Source organism: Halictus rubicundus, chromosome 9, assembly GCF_050948215.1.
Source record: "Halictus rubicundus isolate RS-2024b chromosome 9, iyHalRubi1_principal, whole genome shotgun sequence".
Classification (NCBI taxonomy): Eukaryota; Metazoa; Arthropoda; class Insecta; order Hymenoptera; family Halictidae; genus Halictus; species Halictus rubicundus.
In genome coordinates, this window is record NC_135157.1 from 4377268 (window position 1) to 4395412 (window position 18145).

The window sequence follows — 18145 nt, forward strand, 5'->3', positions numbered from 1 at the left end:
CAAATTTCCAATTTCAATATTAATGACCGTGTGATGTAACCGGAACAAAAAAATCTGTTGAGGGAATCAGCACGTCAATCGGATTTCCAACGCGTCAAAAAAGCTGGAAATCGACAGCTTCGCGGATTTTCCAACCAGTTCTTTCATTGTTGTCCTTACATATCGTTCCACCTTTGGGGCCTTGAGCATATTACTTAATAGTTAACTACTTTATTTTTGAACTATTATTACATTGCTGGATTGTATTGGAATTTAATCGAATATTCAATAAAAGATCGCCTTTCGCGATTCAACACCAAACAGATTTATAATTAGAGGACAGATGTTTACAAATTCACGTTTTTAAGATCCAATTAGTGAGACCGAGAATCGGAGAAGAGTTACGTGTGGGTACTAAATTTATGAATATTCAATAGGACATTATTAAAATTTTTTTCTTGGACTTTATTCTGTTCCGATATATATAACTTCGTTTAATCGAAATACCTGCATATACTTAAACTGTATGACGAAATAATGACACAGCTGTTGTACTTTTGTTTTCATTGAATGTTTATATTATTTCGTTCGGTTGTCTTCAATACCTTCTTTTGATTTATTAGTAATGCAGAAAATTACAATCAATCGATTATAAAATCGTTAACTATGCTACAATGTCGGTGCCTTTTATTCAATCACAGTTATCTGCATTTACAATGAGACAACTAAATCGTTAAAATGAGAACATTTTTGCAATTAAACGAATTTATATTACCCACCATTATGTACATTCCATAGAAAAGAGATCTCTTTTTATAAAAATGAATCAGTTTACATATTTATTAAAAGAAAACGATACTGTATACGATTAAATAAAACGCTCAAGGTGAAAGTAAATTACTGACGTAACTAGAAGTGTTAACGAAGCTACCTGCCGCATAACAGAAGAGTTTTAATGTAAGACAAATACTAAAAACCGGTAGACTTGTTAGAATACTCATCTTAAACCAGTGCTGGATTCTTTATAGGCACTTGGAGGAAACAAAAGATCGAAACTAATTATTTGCATTCGACATCTGAAACTTCAGAATTAAAATATGCATATGCATAATTGGGAAGATTTATGCAAGATTTATACAAAATTATGATTTAACTACCGAGAGATCAATAAAAGACCATACAACTTTTTTATGGTTTGATTAATCTCTTTATTTGTGCCTTGAAATGCGCATCTTTATGCAAAATGAAAATTGTTTACATCAATTGCTATAGACAGAAGCTAAGAGATTTCATTCTTTTTCAAATAATATTAACAGGTAGAAAACATTAATATTCTTAAACTAATTTAATTTTTCCACGGTTTTTAGTAGCATCTATTTATTTCCGTCAGAAATGCATAAAATATGCAGTCTAATCATTATGTATCGCTTCATCTTGTAAATTCTAAAGTATGGATAATTATGAGACAAACAAAAGACGCTATTCTACGTGGAAGACTTGTTTTTTCAAATGATGTCACACCTGTTCGTTTGTAGCACGATTTCGCAAAACACCTCGTGTACAATAATTCTGAGTTTCTCGATTTATACTTGAGTACGTTCTTACGCCTAATATTGCTGCACATTGATTTTTGACTATTAGTCTAAATAGTCATTTTACGAGTTTGGGTGTTTGATAAGATAAGAAAGTTTCCTGTTTCTGTGAGGAAGAAATGAAATTTCAGTAACACCAGAAATATCAACAATGGAGACCCATTGTTTGTCCTCAAGCTCCACAGATTCGAGCAATTGTGTCGCGGTACATTCTGCTTGAAACTGGATGCCTGCTGGCGTGTCGCTTTTCCGAAAGGGTATACCTTTTCCTGCTAGAACTAAAACTGTGATACACCTTCGTCCGTCAAGGTGAACTAGACTCGACAGCAACTTTGTGTAGGTGTTAACGAGACGCCCAGTAAGTTAATGGTGGCACGTGCTGCTTATTATACACGTTTGGCGCACAATTACGCCAGAGATTATTAATTTTATCTCGAAACCGCTTGAAATTTCATTGATCAATTTTTATTCGTCGTAAGAAGATGGTAGTTCATTAAGAAAGTCTTAAACAGACGTCTATTCTTTCCGAGAACATCTGGTCACTAACCGATAGAATATAATATTTTTCTTACAACAATAAAATTAATACAACAGTTTTTAATCAGCACAATATTCGTCGTTTGAATTTTGTAAATTCCCCTTCGAGAACGGTTTTGAGAGATTACTCTTACAAGATTTAACACTGATATTTTTCTATATAAAATTCAAAATATTTCGTTAAACACAATAATTATTTACGTTACTGTACTTGTCGTTCAGTGGTTACTCATGTCGTTTTGTGTTGCGTACGTGCGGAACGAATAGATACGGAATGTGGAAGAGAATTGCAGCTCCATCTCGTTGCAATTGCGAAAGCCTGCACCTGTAAATACCAGTGTGCGCTGCATTACCGCATTTTGGTGGTGCAGCAGGGATTAATTAAGTGTATATCAGTGCAAACACTTAAAAGCGGGAATTACCGACGTGGTTTTCCGACGTTTCAATCAACGAAATTAATAAAGGAATTCCCTAGATTAATTATTACCATCTATTTACGTTTCGTAGCACTTTTGCTTCAATTTCCGAGTCTTGTGGTCACTATACATACGTATATTTACTTATTACCATAATTTACTTCAATTTCATTCAAATGGAAACATTCTATACAAAGATTCCTCTTCTTCATACTTTTTAATTTTTCGAAGCATTTGATAAATTATATTGCTAGACGATATCATCTATTATTTGACAACGACTTTTTACGTTCGTAATTATGGACAGTATACAAAGGTTCCTCTTTTCTCTACTTTTTCTATTTTCGAAGCCCAGTAATATTCTATTCTTCGAAGCATTTGATAAATTTTATTGTTAGACGATACTGTGTACTACTTGACAATGACTCACCAACGTTTGCGTTCCCAGTAATGGGCAATAAACATTTTTTCCTCTTCGTTCATCCACTAACGCAGAGCTTCATCATCGGTACCAAACAAGAAGAAAGAAAACGTGCACGAGCGATGCCGTCATTGGTCCAAGAATATGGGTCAACGTATGCCATGTCCCATAATCTTATTCAACGTTAAACGTCTCGACTAATCTTTTTACAATCACACCAACTTTCCGCAATTTTGATAAGAGACACTGTAAACAATAAGATTAGCGACACAATGTTCCGGATCGACGAATGTCAGGCAAAGATATTATATTTAATTATAGAACAAAGAGTCACGTCACAGATATCGAAACTATTATCAGTTATAACAGATTGTACACATTTCTTTCAGAGATAAATGGCAGTGCTGCCGGCTATGTAATTAAGGTTTTGTTCCGTGTTGCGAGACTGCGAATTTTAGTCGATAATAGCATATGCAAATGTGCGCAAGACTAGCAAATGAATGTCGTAATCGAGAATTAGTAAAATTTTTATTCTATCTTTCTCAAAACTTTTACCAGAACTTACTATCAGACTACGAAGTCTTTGTTCTTAGGATATACAAAATATTTATTTTGTGATTTTTTAATTCTATTTTTAATGAATGAAAACCGCCCGAGAAGAGTATAAAATTCTATTTGATTCCAATTTCTTCAAATTTGCCTATAGAAACCAGTATATGCGTAAATAAACTTGTGCAATACGATAATGAATAAACGACAATTTTCAACAATTTTCACAAGCTATTCTCGAACATGGAATCATCTATGAAAACGTGAGGGCACAATTTGGTAAATTCCACAGTCATAACAATAATTTCAGAAAAGAAAATATTGGCAAGTCGAAAAAGACTGAAAGAAGCAGCAGCAGGAACAAAGATGAAACGAAAAAACAGATCATCATAAAAATTACGTACCAAGCATCACGGTCGTGTTCACACCTTTAGGGAAAATATCAACATAAAATTCAACGGTACATTACGGTGCACCGTATCATCTCAGGCATTAACTGGTTAACAGTGGTGTAAAACGTTTAACGCCCGTCTATATCCATTAAAAAGCAATTGAATCGTCCGTCGTATTTCCCACCAACCCGACACCGAGAGAAGACGAGAACCTGAACTCGAATAGGTGCATAAGATCTAGGATGATTCAGTGCTCGTGGGATCGGACGTTCAAACACCGTGGAAACTGTGTTCGGTGATAGCGCGACACGTTGCTGGTCCGCGGGATAGGCCATAAACAGAGGAAAGTAGAGCTGACAATGGCAAAGTAAGTTTGCAGTCGACCCGATTACGCGGTGCGCCAGGGTCGTGTCGGTGTTCTCCCGCAGTTTTGCGCGACAAACCCATAAGGTTTGACCTAATATGGCGACTTGGACTTTGCGAATGCCACTGCTCTGGTGGGGATCCGTATGGAGAGCTCCTTTGAGGCCTTCGGGTCTCTCTCCTCGCGGAGTCCCCCAGTGCCTCACCGAACGTGTGTTACGCCGCACACGCGTATCCATGTATCCACGATTACGTTTCCGAGCACACGCGAACCATTCTCGTGGCTGGCCAATTACACTTTCCGCTGGAAGCAACCGCGTCCCTGCATTCTCCGTTGACAAAAGGATTAGATCGTAGGAGCAAACATTGTCAACGGACAATTTTGCCGGGTCCGGAAGTCAACTGTAAGGTCGTCGAGGTGTCAGTGAGTTTCGGTTCTTCTGCTTCGTGACAACGATCTCGAAGAAGTTCAGCGACTAGTAGTGTTGTCACACGCCCGAATAGATTTCTCGTAATTATGTAGAGCTCCGCTTAGTCCGGAGAAGTACGTCTACCTGGAAGAGTGTGTAACCGCGAGATACACGGTATCGATCGAAACAAGGGAGCGTCAGGACCTCGTCAGGATACCAGTTTGACAGCGACATGTCAACAACAGCGCATCAGCAGGCAGCGATCCGTCGCCTGGAGGCGCTCTTCAGGGACGTCAAGCTGGAGCAACAACAGTGCAGCCCCGAGGTGGTTAAAGTGGAGATTGACTCGAGCTGTTGCGACATTCATGGGAAACACGCGAAGGAGAATTGCTGGAATCGCAGGGGATCCGTGGGGAGCACGCAGCAGACTAGAAGAGACTCGCTCAGCCGTCGGGAGAGTCATCTGGGAACGTCTCCGAGCAGAAGGGGGTCCCTTGGTCTGCCCATGTCGCCACCTAGAAAAGAGCTTCATCCCTCGAGCTTTCCGAACACGTTGAGAAAGAACCCGTTGGGCTCATCCATGGGCGCGATCAATCACTCGAGAAAGGACATATACTCGTCCACCATCGGCAGTTCAGCCTTAAGGCGGGATCCCATTGGTAGATCGATGGGTTGCTTGAAGAAAGACACCGCGTCTAACTATAATTCTCCGTTGAGACGAGACTACGTCGCAAAGTCGATGACGAGCCTGCAGAGACCTAGCTCGAGGAAGGATGTCAACACGTTGTCCAGCTTGTTCGCGACCTCGCCGACCTCGCAGAACACTCTGAAGACCGGATTGAGCGCTTCGAATGTTGATCTCAAGACGAAGAGCGCTACGAACCTGAAGAGCTGCTTCGCCGGCTCGAGCGGGAATCTCAGGAGCAACTTGAACGTGACATTGAACACCGATCTGATCGGATCGAACGGGAACCTGAGGAAAGACAGGCTAGCGCTACCGCTTTCTAGCAGAAGGGGATCCTACGACAGGAGACGACTCTCCACGGACTCTTTGGATAATAACAAGAGAAACTCGTGGGATCCGGGTCGCAGGGGCTCTTCGGGATCATCCGGAGGATGGGACGATCCCATTTGGGAGGAGGGGGCCTTCGACGCGGGCGTCGATCAGGTAACTTGTTTGTTTCAATTACGGTTGAGTGGGTGACAAACTCTACGTCGAATGACAGGGTGCTTTGCTGAAGAACGCCTGATTTCACATGAGTTTTAAAAAATTTGTTCAACGAACACTGAAAATCCCTGCAATCGTAGGGATTCATTTCGAAATATTGGAGACGTAGCCTAAGGGATGAAAATTTTTAATGGTTTTTACGTATAATACAAATGCTGTGCTCGAACTAGAAATAAATTTACTTTGCTGAAGACGATTGTTGCATGCACTATACTGGAAATGATTTTCTTTTACTTCTGCTACCAAGAAGTATTAATATAAAAATATTTTAATAAATAAATAAAATGAAAATATTTTATGTCGAAATGGTGCTGACTATTTAAAATTTTATTTGGACTGTATAGTAAACAACATTTTTAACCATTTGTACTTAGACATCTGTATAATGTTTAACCACTGTGGCACAGGAAGAGTTCTTCATCTTATAAATCTAGAATTGAAAGAACCATTCTGGTAATCAATTGAAATAATAAGCGAAACGAATATCGAAAGAAACTACAAAACCTATATCCGATGCAACTACGAGTCTGACACTAATCTAATAATAGCAATTGGACAATTATTTCCCAGAATTTTCCTCATTCCTGTAAATTATAAAAATTCTAAAACGTCGTGTGTTTCGTTTGATACGTCAGAAAGTGAGTAATAGCTGTTCGCATTAATGTCTTAAGGTGGTCATTAATTCTCAGTGCAATGACAAGTGGATCAGTAGCATTTTATAAATAATTGCAATCAAACCGAGACTCGTTCGAGCAATAGTTAATAGCTTGATGTTTTATCGCAATTTATTAACGTATTAGAGAAGCAAGACACTGTTGACAGTAATAAATCATTGCGACCAAGACATAATAAATCAGGATGAGATCTTGATCCAAGTATTGGCCCGTAAGCCTGACAAATACCCCAAGTTCTGCAATGTTTCCCCGTATAATAATAACACGCACAACGTCTTTCTTGAATTTACCTCTCGCGGATTTCTGCAGATTTCTCAGCAGATCGGGGGGACATAACTCAGACTTATTGTCTGGCTCAGACGAGAGACAAGTGGAACTAGAAATATACTAACGCAATGTAGGAAGTATGATTCTCCTGTGTCGAATTTATCTAACTACATTGAGCCCCTACGTGAACTGTATGTTAAACCCTTAACCCTTTACGTGTAAAAGTGTTTTTCTGTGTGCTTAATTATTTTTAAGCGACAACTAGTATACTCGACAAAACAGAAATCATTTTCTTCATAGGTGTATTCTTCATTAATTGAATCGTTGCATTTCGTCTATGAATGTTTGAATGAAAATTTATTATTATTCTAAAATGTGCTCAAATTACGGATACCATTCTCGTTTGACCTGAATACTACTTGAAATAGTAGAAGCGAATTTTGGCGAATTTAAGCGAATATTTCCATGACGAGTACATTCGTTATTAACTAAAAAATTACCGTATTTACATGACGAGTATATTCGACGATTAATGGTGGAAACGCATTCGCGAATTCGATTATTCATTGATTCCACGCTCGATTCTCGCGTTTCTTTTTTTTCGATGAATCGAAAACAATGACGGTGGCTAATAAAACGGCGCCTCTCGAAACTTTCTTTTCCCGTCGGAAATGTCGATGAAATTTCGCGAAAGCGTGATTTACGGCGACGATGGTCGCGCGTAGAGCGAACGTTGGCAGCATTACGGCGGTTTACATGTGGCGCCGCGTCGCATGCAAAGTGTTTGCTTGTGCCTCTACTTACGTCATCGACGTGCCATGCACGGTATGGACACGCTATACCGCGTTAGTCATCGATTATGAAAGTAGCTAGCTGCCGAGGATACGCGTATTCGGGCCCGATAAAACCCCACGTCGATCATTAGGCACACTGAAAATTGTAAACATTCGACTCGCGTCGCTAATCCTGTGCACGCATTCTCCCGATACCGCTGCTTAGGCTGCTCGAGAGAGCAATAAATTTCACTCCCGACGCTCCTTGGGAAAGCCGTCACAGCCATTTGCGATTTACATCACCTGCGACGTCCATTAGCAAATATTTGTATTCCCATTTCATCGGTGTTCCCCTCGGCGCATTTCACCTGTTGATCACCTCACGATGACTCGCCGTGTAATCCCGGTTTCTATGACTCTGCTTTCTGCAGCGCTGAGATTTTTTTATTCCCGTTTCGAATAGAGATTCCACGAATTTTAACCTCTTGCACTCGAAGCTATTCCAACAGCTGAGCGTGAACGTTTCGTTTAATCTAGAACACCTCCGATGTGCAATTCGGTCGATCGTCTTATATCATTTAAAGTGTAATAACTTTCTTAAAAGTAGACTAATCGATTTGAATTTTTTTTTAGAAGTTGGAAAAATTAGTTTACTAAATGACGGGTGAAACGAATTTCGAGACGATTGAAATTGGCAGAAATTGCGAAGAGTATAGTATAACAAGTTGTAAAAAGCGACCTCTACTCAGACCAATTGCAATTTTTGATTTTTTGCTTTCTAGGATATAAAAAAAATCGTCATTTGAATCAATTTTTAAAAAGTTATTCTGTTTTAAAACGTGTACGGAGACTTTTTTTACTGGCTGTGCATTTTGTGTATTCTATACATACGAAATTGAAACTTATTAGCACGTTGATTTCCATATCAGTCGTATATGCATGACACTATTCTTTGTCCAGGTTTAGAAATTAATTTTTATCGTATTCTATATTCGAATGACATCAATTTCATTGGGTTTTCTAGAATCCAAAAAAGTTAAAGTAATAATCACTATAATAAATTTTAACTTTCCACATTTTTATCATTGTCATGATTTTGTGGAGTTTTTTAAGGTTAAAAATTGACAGCCAACATGTTAAATACAAACAAATTTAGTAATGTAAAGATGGTTTTGAACTGTGGTAAGGTAATGTTTATTGATTCTAGTAATTCACTCTTCATCGATTATTATACAGTACATTATTCAGAAAACATTTATTCATTCTTTCGTTAATACATTCATACAGTTCAAGTGTTTAGGGGAGTATGATGTTCAACGATTTATGATGAAAGGGGAAAAAGGATTGTTTGTTGGAAAGAGTAATAAACAACATTGATGAATGCTATGGTTTAGCTGCGGTTTCAAAAATCTGACTTCTGTATTCGACTTTGTGCCGGCAGTTGTACTATGCTTTTTATTGCGGCTGTTATGTTTCCAAGCTTTATGTCTTCGTTGGAACTCATGTTACATGTGCTACAATACTCTCATATTTATAGCACTACGTGGTATGTAGCCTGTTATGAAAACTCGTAATCTTCTGTTACCTCTACATTCTCCCTCTGTCATTGATGAACGAGCTTCTTAGAAAATTCATAGATGTGTGAATAACTTCAAAAAGTAGTCACGAAATGCTTGCAATAAAAATGTTATTGCTTCAGTTCACCGAAAAACTACTGTATTCTCTTCAATAACAAAGGTAATTTTGCAAGGTGCAGTCCAGAGCCTCGTGAGAATTGTTAGGCTGTGAAATGTAATGCAAAAATTAATTTTCGTAGTTATAAATCACAAAACATTGACAAAACGAAATTTAAACACACGGATCAGTAATTAATTTTATACTCTTACAAATGCAATCTCCGAAAATTACATACATGTGTACTCGATGTTTTATTAAGCTTTTTGAAGCTATTAGTTTATTTAGTGTTTTATAAATATCTTGCTTAAAGGTGAGATATATACTATAATTTTTCTTTTATTTCAATTTATTCTGATTACTCCGTTAAAAGATTATAGTTACGTAAAAAGTAATAGAAATGCAATCCATTTAAGGAGCGTCAATTTAATTCGTATTATATTCATACAGATTTTGACCAAAAATATATTAAATACAGATAGGTTAAGGGACCCAATTACTGTTGGGTTATGAATCACTTATTTTTAAAGCTTAATGAATATTAAAAAAGAGATGTACAGGGTGTCCCAAAAGTGTTGTACTTCCTTGAAAGGGAGGTTCCTGGGATCATTTGAAGTAACTTTTTCCTTTGTTAAGAATATTAAGATAAAAAGTTTCTTCAGGTGACCCCGGTAATCTCCCTTTTCAATAAAGTACAAAATTTTTGGGACATCCTGTATAACGTGTGTATTAACTGATTTTAATGAAAAAAATTCAATATCTCTTTTGTAATATATATTACGCTTTAAAAATAAGTACAATTAATATAAGCACAGTAATCGGCACCCCCACAGTAGTTGGCTGCCTTACTCCAAGCCTACACTGGAAATAAGGGACGTGACTATACACATTTCTTCATGCTGTGAGCAGATGAAAGAGAAAGTCACGTGTCGTGGAAAATCACAAAAATATTTTTTCCAAAGTCGACAGTCTATTTATTGAAAATCGTGCAAAAGTGAATAAAACGTGTCGAAAAATCGTGTAAAAGCGAATGGTTTAAGAAAAGAGTACTGTGTAGAAAGGTGTGCAGAGTTTTTTGAACGTGTCATGTGGGGGTCCACCGTGTTAAAAAATACTAAACGTTTAATACCCGAGTGATAAGTTATTGATATACTCCAAGGAACTTCAAAGTTCCCATGGTCTCGAGCTAGAAAGTTACCAGTAGTGCGAGAACGCGGCTTCGACAAACTCTCGCAGGTGACCCCGTGGTTTTCATTGAATAACTCTGGGACTGGCATTGCACTTGGAGGTTGCAACGCGATAGCTGTTCGACGCGAGCGCAACGGCACACGGCAGCGCGCATTTCCTGAAACAAGATTGCCGCAGGTGAGGTGCCTACGCGACATTCGGCCATGAGCTGCCCACGCTCACCTGCGCGGCGCGGCGCTTGTAACTCACATTTTTTACATTCCCACCATGTGTCTCGCTTCCTCCTCGTTCTGGCACATACTCGCGTAAGCGGCCCTTATAAACGACGATTACGCGCAACGATCGATGATCGAACGACCCACGTATATACCGCGTCCCTCGATATGGCCACCGTCGGTTTAAAAGTGGCGTCCGCCGTCATTATGCCGGCTCGGTTCGACTGGGCACAATTCTTATTTCACGATTATTCCGTGGCTGACGATTATTCTCCATCGTTCGTCTTATTTGGACCATCGTTCATTCCGATTTTGTACTCCCTTGAATTTCATTTCGAATGTTGTGGAAAGACTCCGTGGGACATGCTTTAATACTGCCTCTTCCCTTCTTACGATAGCGTGTCCGCTAATGATTACGTGTTTTCGGGAAAATTTACTTTTAGTGTTTGAATGGAAATTTTTTAAATCCAATTAATAAATTTGAAGCTAAATAAAATTGTTCCATTCGATGCGTTCTGTTTCTTTATTTCATGATTTTTAATAACTTTAATACTTTCGTTCTTTAATAATTTTAGTAAGGTGAAAATAATACATTTATGTTTCTAAATCCTCGTATTCTTTTCACTATTTTAAGTGTTTTTAATTAAATTATAATTGTATAAAATCCGCAGTGTTGCTATAATGTTAAATTATTCTGCCATTAATAGGCAGATCTGAAATTCTTTATCTGGCATAAAATGGTTCAAAGAGATCTTTAAGATGACTGTAGTACTTTCTTTTAGCAACTGGTGTTTTTATATAAAGCTATAGCTTCTTCTTACACCTACCATTTAATGGATATTGAAACGAATTTAGCAGAATAATTATGATATTAAGTACCTGTTAAAAGGTAGGTATAAGAAAATTATAGGATTGTCTCAAAGACAGAAGAAGGCAGTCTTGAAGTCTCTGTGAAAAACCAGCTGATAAAAAATTGATTATAATCGCCTTAAAGTTCCCTCTGAGCTGTGTTACACCAGATAACAAATTTTTAATTAGCCTACTAAGAGCAGAGTAATGTACGTAATTTAAGATTATCCCTTCCCTTTTTTATGATATTTTCGGTATCTATACTGATTTAAATCACTTGATTGATTTTTCTGGGAATATTTTTATTTGTTAATGATTTGAGATAGTTCTAGTTTAATGTTTCTTCTGAACTGTGTTACACCAGATAACAAATTTTTAATTAGCCTACTAAGAGCAGAGTAATGTAAGTAATTTAAGATTATCCCTTCCCTTTTTTAATGATATTTTCGGTATCTATAATGATCTAAATCACTTGATTGATTTTTCTGTAAATATTTTTGAGATAGAGATAGTTCTAGTTTGAGTGCAGACAAAATAAACTATTTCGGCATCTTTATGTTAATGAAGTACTAATTTTGATAAATAGCTGTCCTGAAATTTAAATTCTTTTCAAATAATGCTTCCACTATGGTTCTAATCACCTTTTTGGTCTAATATTAAACAGTAAACGCATTAGAAGACTTTAAAGATATTGTTGTATTATTTCCAATCTTCTAAAGCTATTGAGGCAGGAAGCAAATTTCTGTTTCACTCTAATGTGTTGTAATTGATGTAAAAAATTCTAATTTCGCATAAAGATCCGCAGGCTAATAATAGATCACAATGAAAAATATACAGAATCATTTAATGATCATTTTCACTACGTATCTCCTGTTTCGAACAAATTACAGTCAGCAAAATTATCATTTCAGCAAATTAATACTAAATCTGCTGAGCCTTAAAAGTGACTAATACATGTTGTCTTATAAAAATGACGAGATTGAATTTATTTGGATTTTGTGCGGGTCGTATTATGATACACGCTCTCCTAAATATGTTTATTTAATAATTTCCCGCGAAAGCATCTTTACAATTTCAGTAATTGTAGAATAAAAAATCTGGAATGGTCATTTTGACCGGCGGTAGGTTTAGTGTTAAAATTTCTGAAAACAGAAAACTGCTGCGATACGTTCCCGACGTTAATTAGCTCTACGTTTGAAATTAAAATAAAAACTGTGATGGACAGTTCATTTCGATTAAGAAGACTGTTCGAGAACAACGAAATTATGAAATGTGGGGAGGAATATCACGGAACAGGTGCTTTGCGGCTCGTTGAACGAGAAACGGTGAATTGTTTGAGTCGGTAGCTTGTTTCGCGAGCAAACGTTGATTTGCATCGGAGCGTTAGAAACGCGAGGACGTAATCTGCATTCGCGCCATACCTAATCGGCCGACACGTTAACGCGATTACCATAACCGTACGCCGCCGTCCCGTTTAATTGTCTCGGCGATGGGCAAGGATCTCTCTCGGTCCGCAATGCGTGATTTTTCTTTTTTCAATCAGCGAACCAAAATCGAAAAATATTTGCGTAACGTTGAACGAGATTCGCCGTCCTATGGGAAAGTCGTGTTTTACGTAAGTGGGACGAGCACAAATCAAAATGAAAGCTCAGGCAGACATTCAGAAGTCGACGGAAGCAATCGTGTTACGGAAACGTCGAAGATAGATTCACCGTTAATTATCGTCGAATTCAGTTGCTCCAGGGTCAATTAAAAGCGTTATCGAACCACGACGAGGAAACAAATTACGTAAGGGACGTTCCTGGCACCGTAACGACACAAAATCTGGACGCGAAACAGGTATAGTCTTTTCCTGCCGGATCGTGGGATTCCAGAACAAAAACCTTACGGCACAGCATGCGATCCCACACTTCCGGTCTGCAGCCATGCGTACAGTAAATAAAACAACGAGTAATTAAATGAAACGTGGTTCGGGTATTCGTAAAACATTTTCTATATAGTTAAATAGAGACGGAGCTAAACAATGAGCCAGGGTCAAAATTCTTCGTGAATTATAAACGTCGATGGTCCCACAGTAGAAACTGTTTATGGTTGCTATAGAGCTCGTCTTCTCAATTTCTTCATATCAAACACTACCTGTTAATTTAGATCTCTGGGAACGAATTGCGGAATACTGTTGTAGGTACAATGCTGATGAAATCTTCGCACGAGTTCGGCAATCCGTGTTGCAATGCATGTGTTAAAGTTCGAGGAGGTTAACTTGTTGGTTGTTGTTAGTGTAGCACACTGAATGAAGAATGCTTTAAAGAACGACAATTTTTAAATATTAGATTTTATACATTTTTCTATGTCTTTTTATATAAAAACATTTAACATTTAAACATTACCATTATCATTTAACATTTTGTTAGATATTAGACCAAGATATTAGACTGGGGAAAAAATCTATGCATTGTTCTGGTAGCATTATTTTCAACAATAAATATCGAAACAAAATAAAAGCACTGCAAGATGGCAGAATGTTTTTGTGTAGAATAGACTATACTTATAGTTTATTAATTTCAATTCAACAAAGTAGTACTTACGTGGAAATGACTTTTTGCCCATTTGCCTTGTTATTGGCTCACTGTAGAAATCTGTCAAAAGTAGTGCAAATAGCGCAGATTATAGTGACAGGGACATTTCCTTCCATAACTTGGATTTAATTTGAAAATTGTCGGTTCAGGTGGTTAAACAGAAGACTGCGCAATTTTCTGGAGCTTAGAAGTCAAAACGCTTTAAACGGTCGAGTCGACCTATAGTACATGCGAGCGATCGTTTTCCTGTATTATGCAGCAGGGTCGGCAGGATAATCGCTCTAATTCCTGAAATGGCCGGTTCCGCCTAAAACGGCACGTGACGTTGCTCGGTCGTACGAATTACTTCCGCGATACGATGCACGTGCATCGGCCGCAATGCGCTTTCAGCTGCACGCGTTGCGCTGCTTTGGGCCTCGTTTTTGCATGGCTCACGCAGATTTCGTTCGTGTCGTATCGCCATGAAACCGTTTTGTCTCACGGTACGACGTACGAGATGATTGACCGATCGAGGTTGGTACCGTTAGCAAAAATTGACGCTTATTGACATAAACACGCGACTGGACGGACAGAGGGTACGTGCATCAAGTGCATCAAGTGCATATTTCGAGCATCTTGGAGTTTCTCAATGCCATTAACATCAACAATAATAAATATTGTTAGGACCTCCTGCTTTGGAATATTTGTTATTGGAAACACAGATATCCGAATATTCTACTATCATTTGGGCTTGTTATTACCCAAAATGTTTTTTGAGATACACTTGGCTTTCTAATAATAATTTTTATACGGTTATCTAACACATCTTATTTCCTTTTACATGACTTTTCTGTTTTATTGACTTTCATGCAGTTTTTTAGTCACGTTTCATATATTTTTATGGTGGCTATCGACACGTTCTCCACCGTGTAAGGCGAGAATTAGGTGTGCTTTGTGTAGTAATTTATTTTAAAACTACCGGTCAGATCATAGTGATTTCTTTTTAATCTTTCATTTTGCGATTGTTGAGATTGCACAAATGTTGCCGGGAGATAATTTGTAATGCACTTCCTCAATTCAGCACAGTTTATAATTAAAATCGTATGAGATCTATACAGATCCTATCTTGTCTATCGAAAAGCAATCTCCGGTGCCTATTTTAAGATAAATTGTTATTTATCATAATATTTATCATGAAAATGGAAGTTTCTGAGCGATTCCATGGAACGCGTTTTAATTATGTAATTATGATCGTCGTATGTTCTCGTACATGCGTATAAATTCTAATGCTATGGGAACACGAATCCCCTCCTTCTTTCGCAACAAGTGCGTTTTAAATATGCGAACTATAAACACGTGAAACAGGGTCAAGTTAGTAGCGGTGTCGTGCTAAGAGTCAGTGATTCATATGGCAAATTTGCAAACAGGAGTTACTGTACCTTGACATTTCTCTAGTAAGAATTCTTCGTTTTTTTTAAACCTCGGCAAGCTAATTAAAACAACTAGTCAATATTGGTTTATGAATGGACCACTTAACTGTAATTGACGATCGTGGATTAATTGGCAAGTTAATCGAACATTGTAACTTTTACTGATTAAATGACTCTTTTGAAATTATTCTAATATATCAAATTTATATTTATACATAAATCTCTGCATAAATATACGAAGAGAACATCGTACATTTCATTCATTTTTTTTTTACATTCGGTGTATACTTTCGTTAGTAATTATGGCAACACGTTGTCGGATCCGAGCCAGTATGATTCCAACTCATCCAGAACGATCGACCATTATGTGAGTTTATGTAAAACCATGCGGCGAACATATAATTAGATGTACCGTTGCAGAAATTTTCAATATTGACTTCTTATACACAAAAATTGATTGAGCTAAGACTGAGATGGACTAAGATTGTTTTACTAAATCCTCAGAAGATCGAGCAATTGTATAATAACGAAGCGTAAATTCTAGAATACACATTGTAGCAACGTTTCCTCATGACGTCGAGCTATGAAAATTATTCATGTTTTGGTTGTGCGGTAGCTAGTCCCAAGAGCAAGCAGGAGGATGCGTTTTTAAGTTTTGCACTAATAAGCGCGGTTAATTTTCTCGAGTATGAAAATTAACGTAATGGCCCGCTGTAGACTCTACTCTAAATTGCATGAAGTACGTAATTAGCAGCGCGCGGATTATGATGATCGCGGATCACACAGTGGAAAACTAGAAGGTTGTTAACAAAGATAAATAGAGGTTTTGCACTGATAACTGAATTAAATTTTCTCGATCCGTGATTCACACGGTCTTGAAAACTTTGTCCTGCGAGAGTCCCGACTTGTGAGATCAATATTTTTTCTCTTTTGCCAACCGTTTTGTAGTTCAAGGTGTGCATAATCGCGTGGTTGGTAAAAAATAATATTTTCGCAGAGATCGTGTTCGCGCCAACCAAGATTACTTTGCAGATTATCTTGTTTCGTCACCTGTATCAACTCGCTGGTCAGTGGATTGCCATTTAAAGTGAACCGCGTGGGTACTGCTCGACAACATGTTTATCAAGGTGGTCGGTAACACCCATTTTTCTGTTACTTTTCCACACGTGGGGACACCTACGGTTCGGTTGAACAAAATTAGGTTTTATTGCGAGGAGCGTGTCTCGAGTGATTGCGCTACCTCTTAGAAATCTTTATTAATTGCTAACGAAGTTTTAGGATGATATGAAAATATTATTCTTCTAAAATAAATTTGGCAGGAAGCATGAAATATTTCAGGAGTTTTGAATTGAGTTGCAATTTTGAGAAACTAAATGATAATGAAAAATATTATCATAAAAGACTATTTGTATTTGTGATTCTTCAGGAATATTTAGTCTTTTGGTAAGAGATCATGAGTTTGCTTATGAAACGCTACAATTTTTATTTTATCATATGGGATCTTATACTGTGCTTTTATACTTCATTGGTGACCATTATTCTACAGATTCATAACACATAAAAGTTTGTCATTGTCAGTATAAAGTCATTGAATTTCATCGGTGAAAGTTGTCTGCCTTACCGACACTAGACATTGATGTCTGACCACAGGCGGCCTCTACTCACTGACGCCAGTCTGCGGAAGAACTATTCACTGAAGTAGTATTGGCACCGATGATAGACGTTTGTCGAAATACTTTTTCAAACAGCATTGACAGCAAGAAGAAATGTAAATGAGGGGAAAGAGTATAAATGATTGTGGGACTCCAGTTAATGCTTTAAATTCAATTTAAGGCCGACTTATTTGATTGTAATGTATAGTATAGTATGATTATAAGTATGATTATGATAAGTTCTTGGAAGGCTATACATTTGTTTAATATGTTAGTACATAGAGAAGGGAATGTGAAAGACAGGGACCTCCATTGGATTTTAAGGGTGACTTCAAATCGATTTTAAAATATTTTCACGACAGAATTTCTTAACTTTTTATAGTGCAAATTAAAGCTGGAAGATTGTACTTTACTATAGAGTCATATATGTTTGCTGGCGAATTCAGTATCGTGTTGTAAAAATGATAAATCTTAATCGGTAGCTCGAAATGAATGAATTTTAACGGGCTATTTCAAATCGATATGACACGTATACCTGGGGAAATTTATTAAAATTTAGATATGCAAATGGAAGTTGAAACGTAAACCAAGGACCAGGACCAAAACTCTTGATTCATCCCTAGATAGCTAAGGTAAGCCAAGGTAGTTTTAAAAGTCTTCAGCAAGCTCAAGATAGTCCAAGGTAGGCAAAAGAAGCTTGAAAATACCCCTTTTCGATAAAAGGGGTATATAAAATGGAAAATTTTCGTTTTGGAGATTTTACGAGCTAAAAGTCTCCAGCGGATGCGGCAACATTGTATTTTTCAAATCGGCAACCCTAGATCTCGATCGCCGTGACAGTTGATTGATGAATTTATTATTTCTGGCTGTTTAATGTTTATAACAATTTCTTTTGCTAACGACGTCGACGAGCACTCCATTGTCAATCTTACCACCAAATTTTTTAGTAAAAGTGACTGATAGTACTCAAGATACAGAATT

At 37.4% G+C, this 18145-nt stretch overlaps 2 protein-coding genes across 5 annotated transcripts in view; one reads left to right on the forward strand and one right to left on the reverse strand.

The window, feature by feature from the left end:
- The window catches only part of LOC143357258 (WD repeat-containing protein 47), a 151020-nt gene that overhangs the window by 85511 nt on the left and 47364 nt on the right, over positions 1-18145 (forward strand). The window lies entirely within an intron of this gene.
- Positions 2322-4886, reverse strand: LOC143357260 (uncharacterized). Its single transcript, XM_076793615.1, has 3 exons — positions 3899-4886; positions 2955-3191; positions 2322-2433 (listed from the first exon to the last, which is right to left on the reverse strand). The coding sequence occupies exon 1, from the start codon at positions 4486-4488 to the stop codon at positions 4015-4017; it is 474 nt and encodes a 157-aa protein (XP_076649730.1). The 5' UTR covers positions 4489-4886; the 3' UTR covers positions 2322-2433; positions 2955-3191; positions 3899-4014.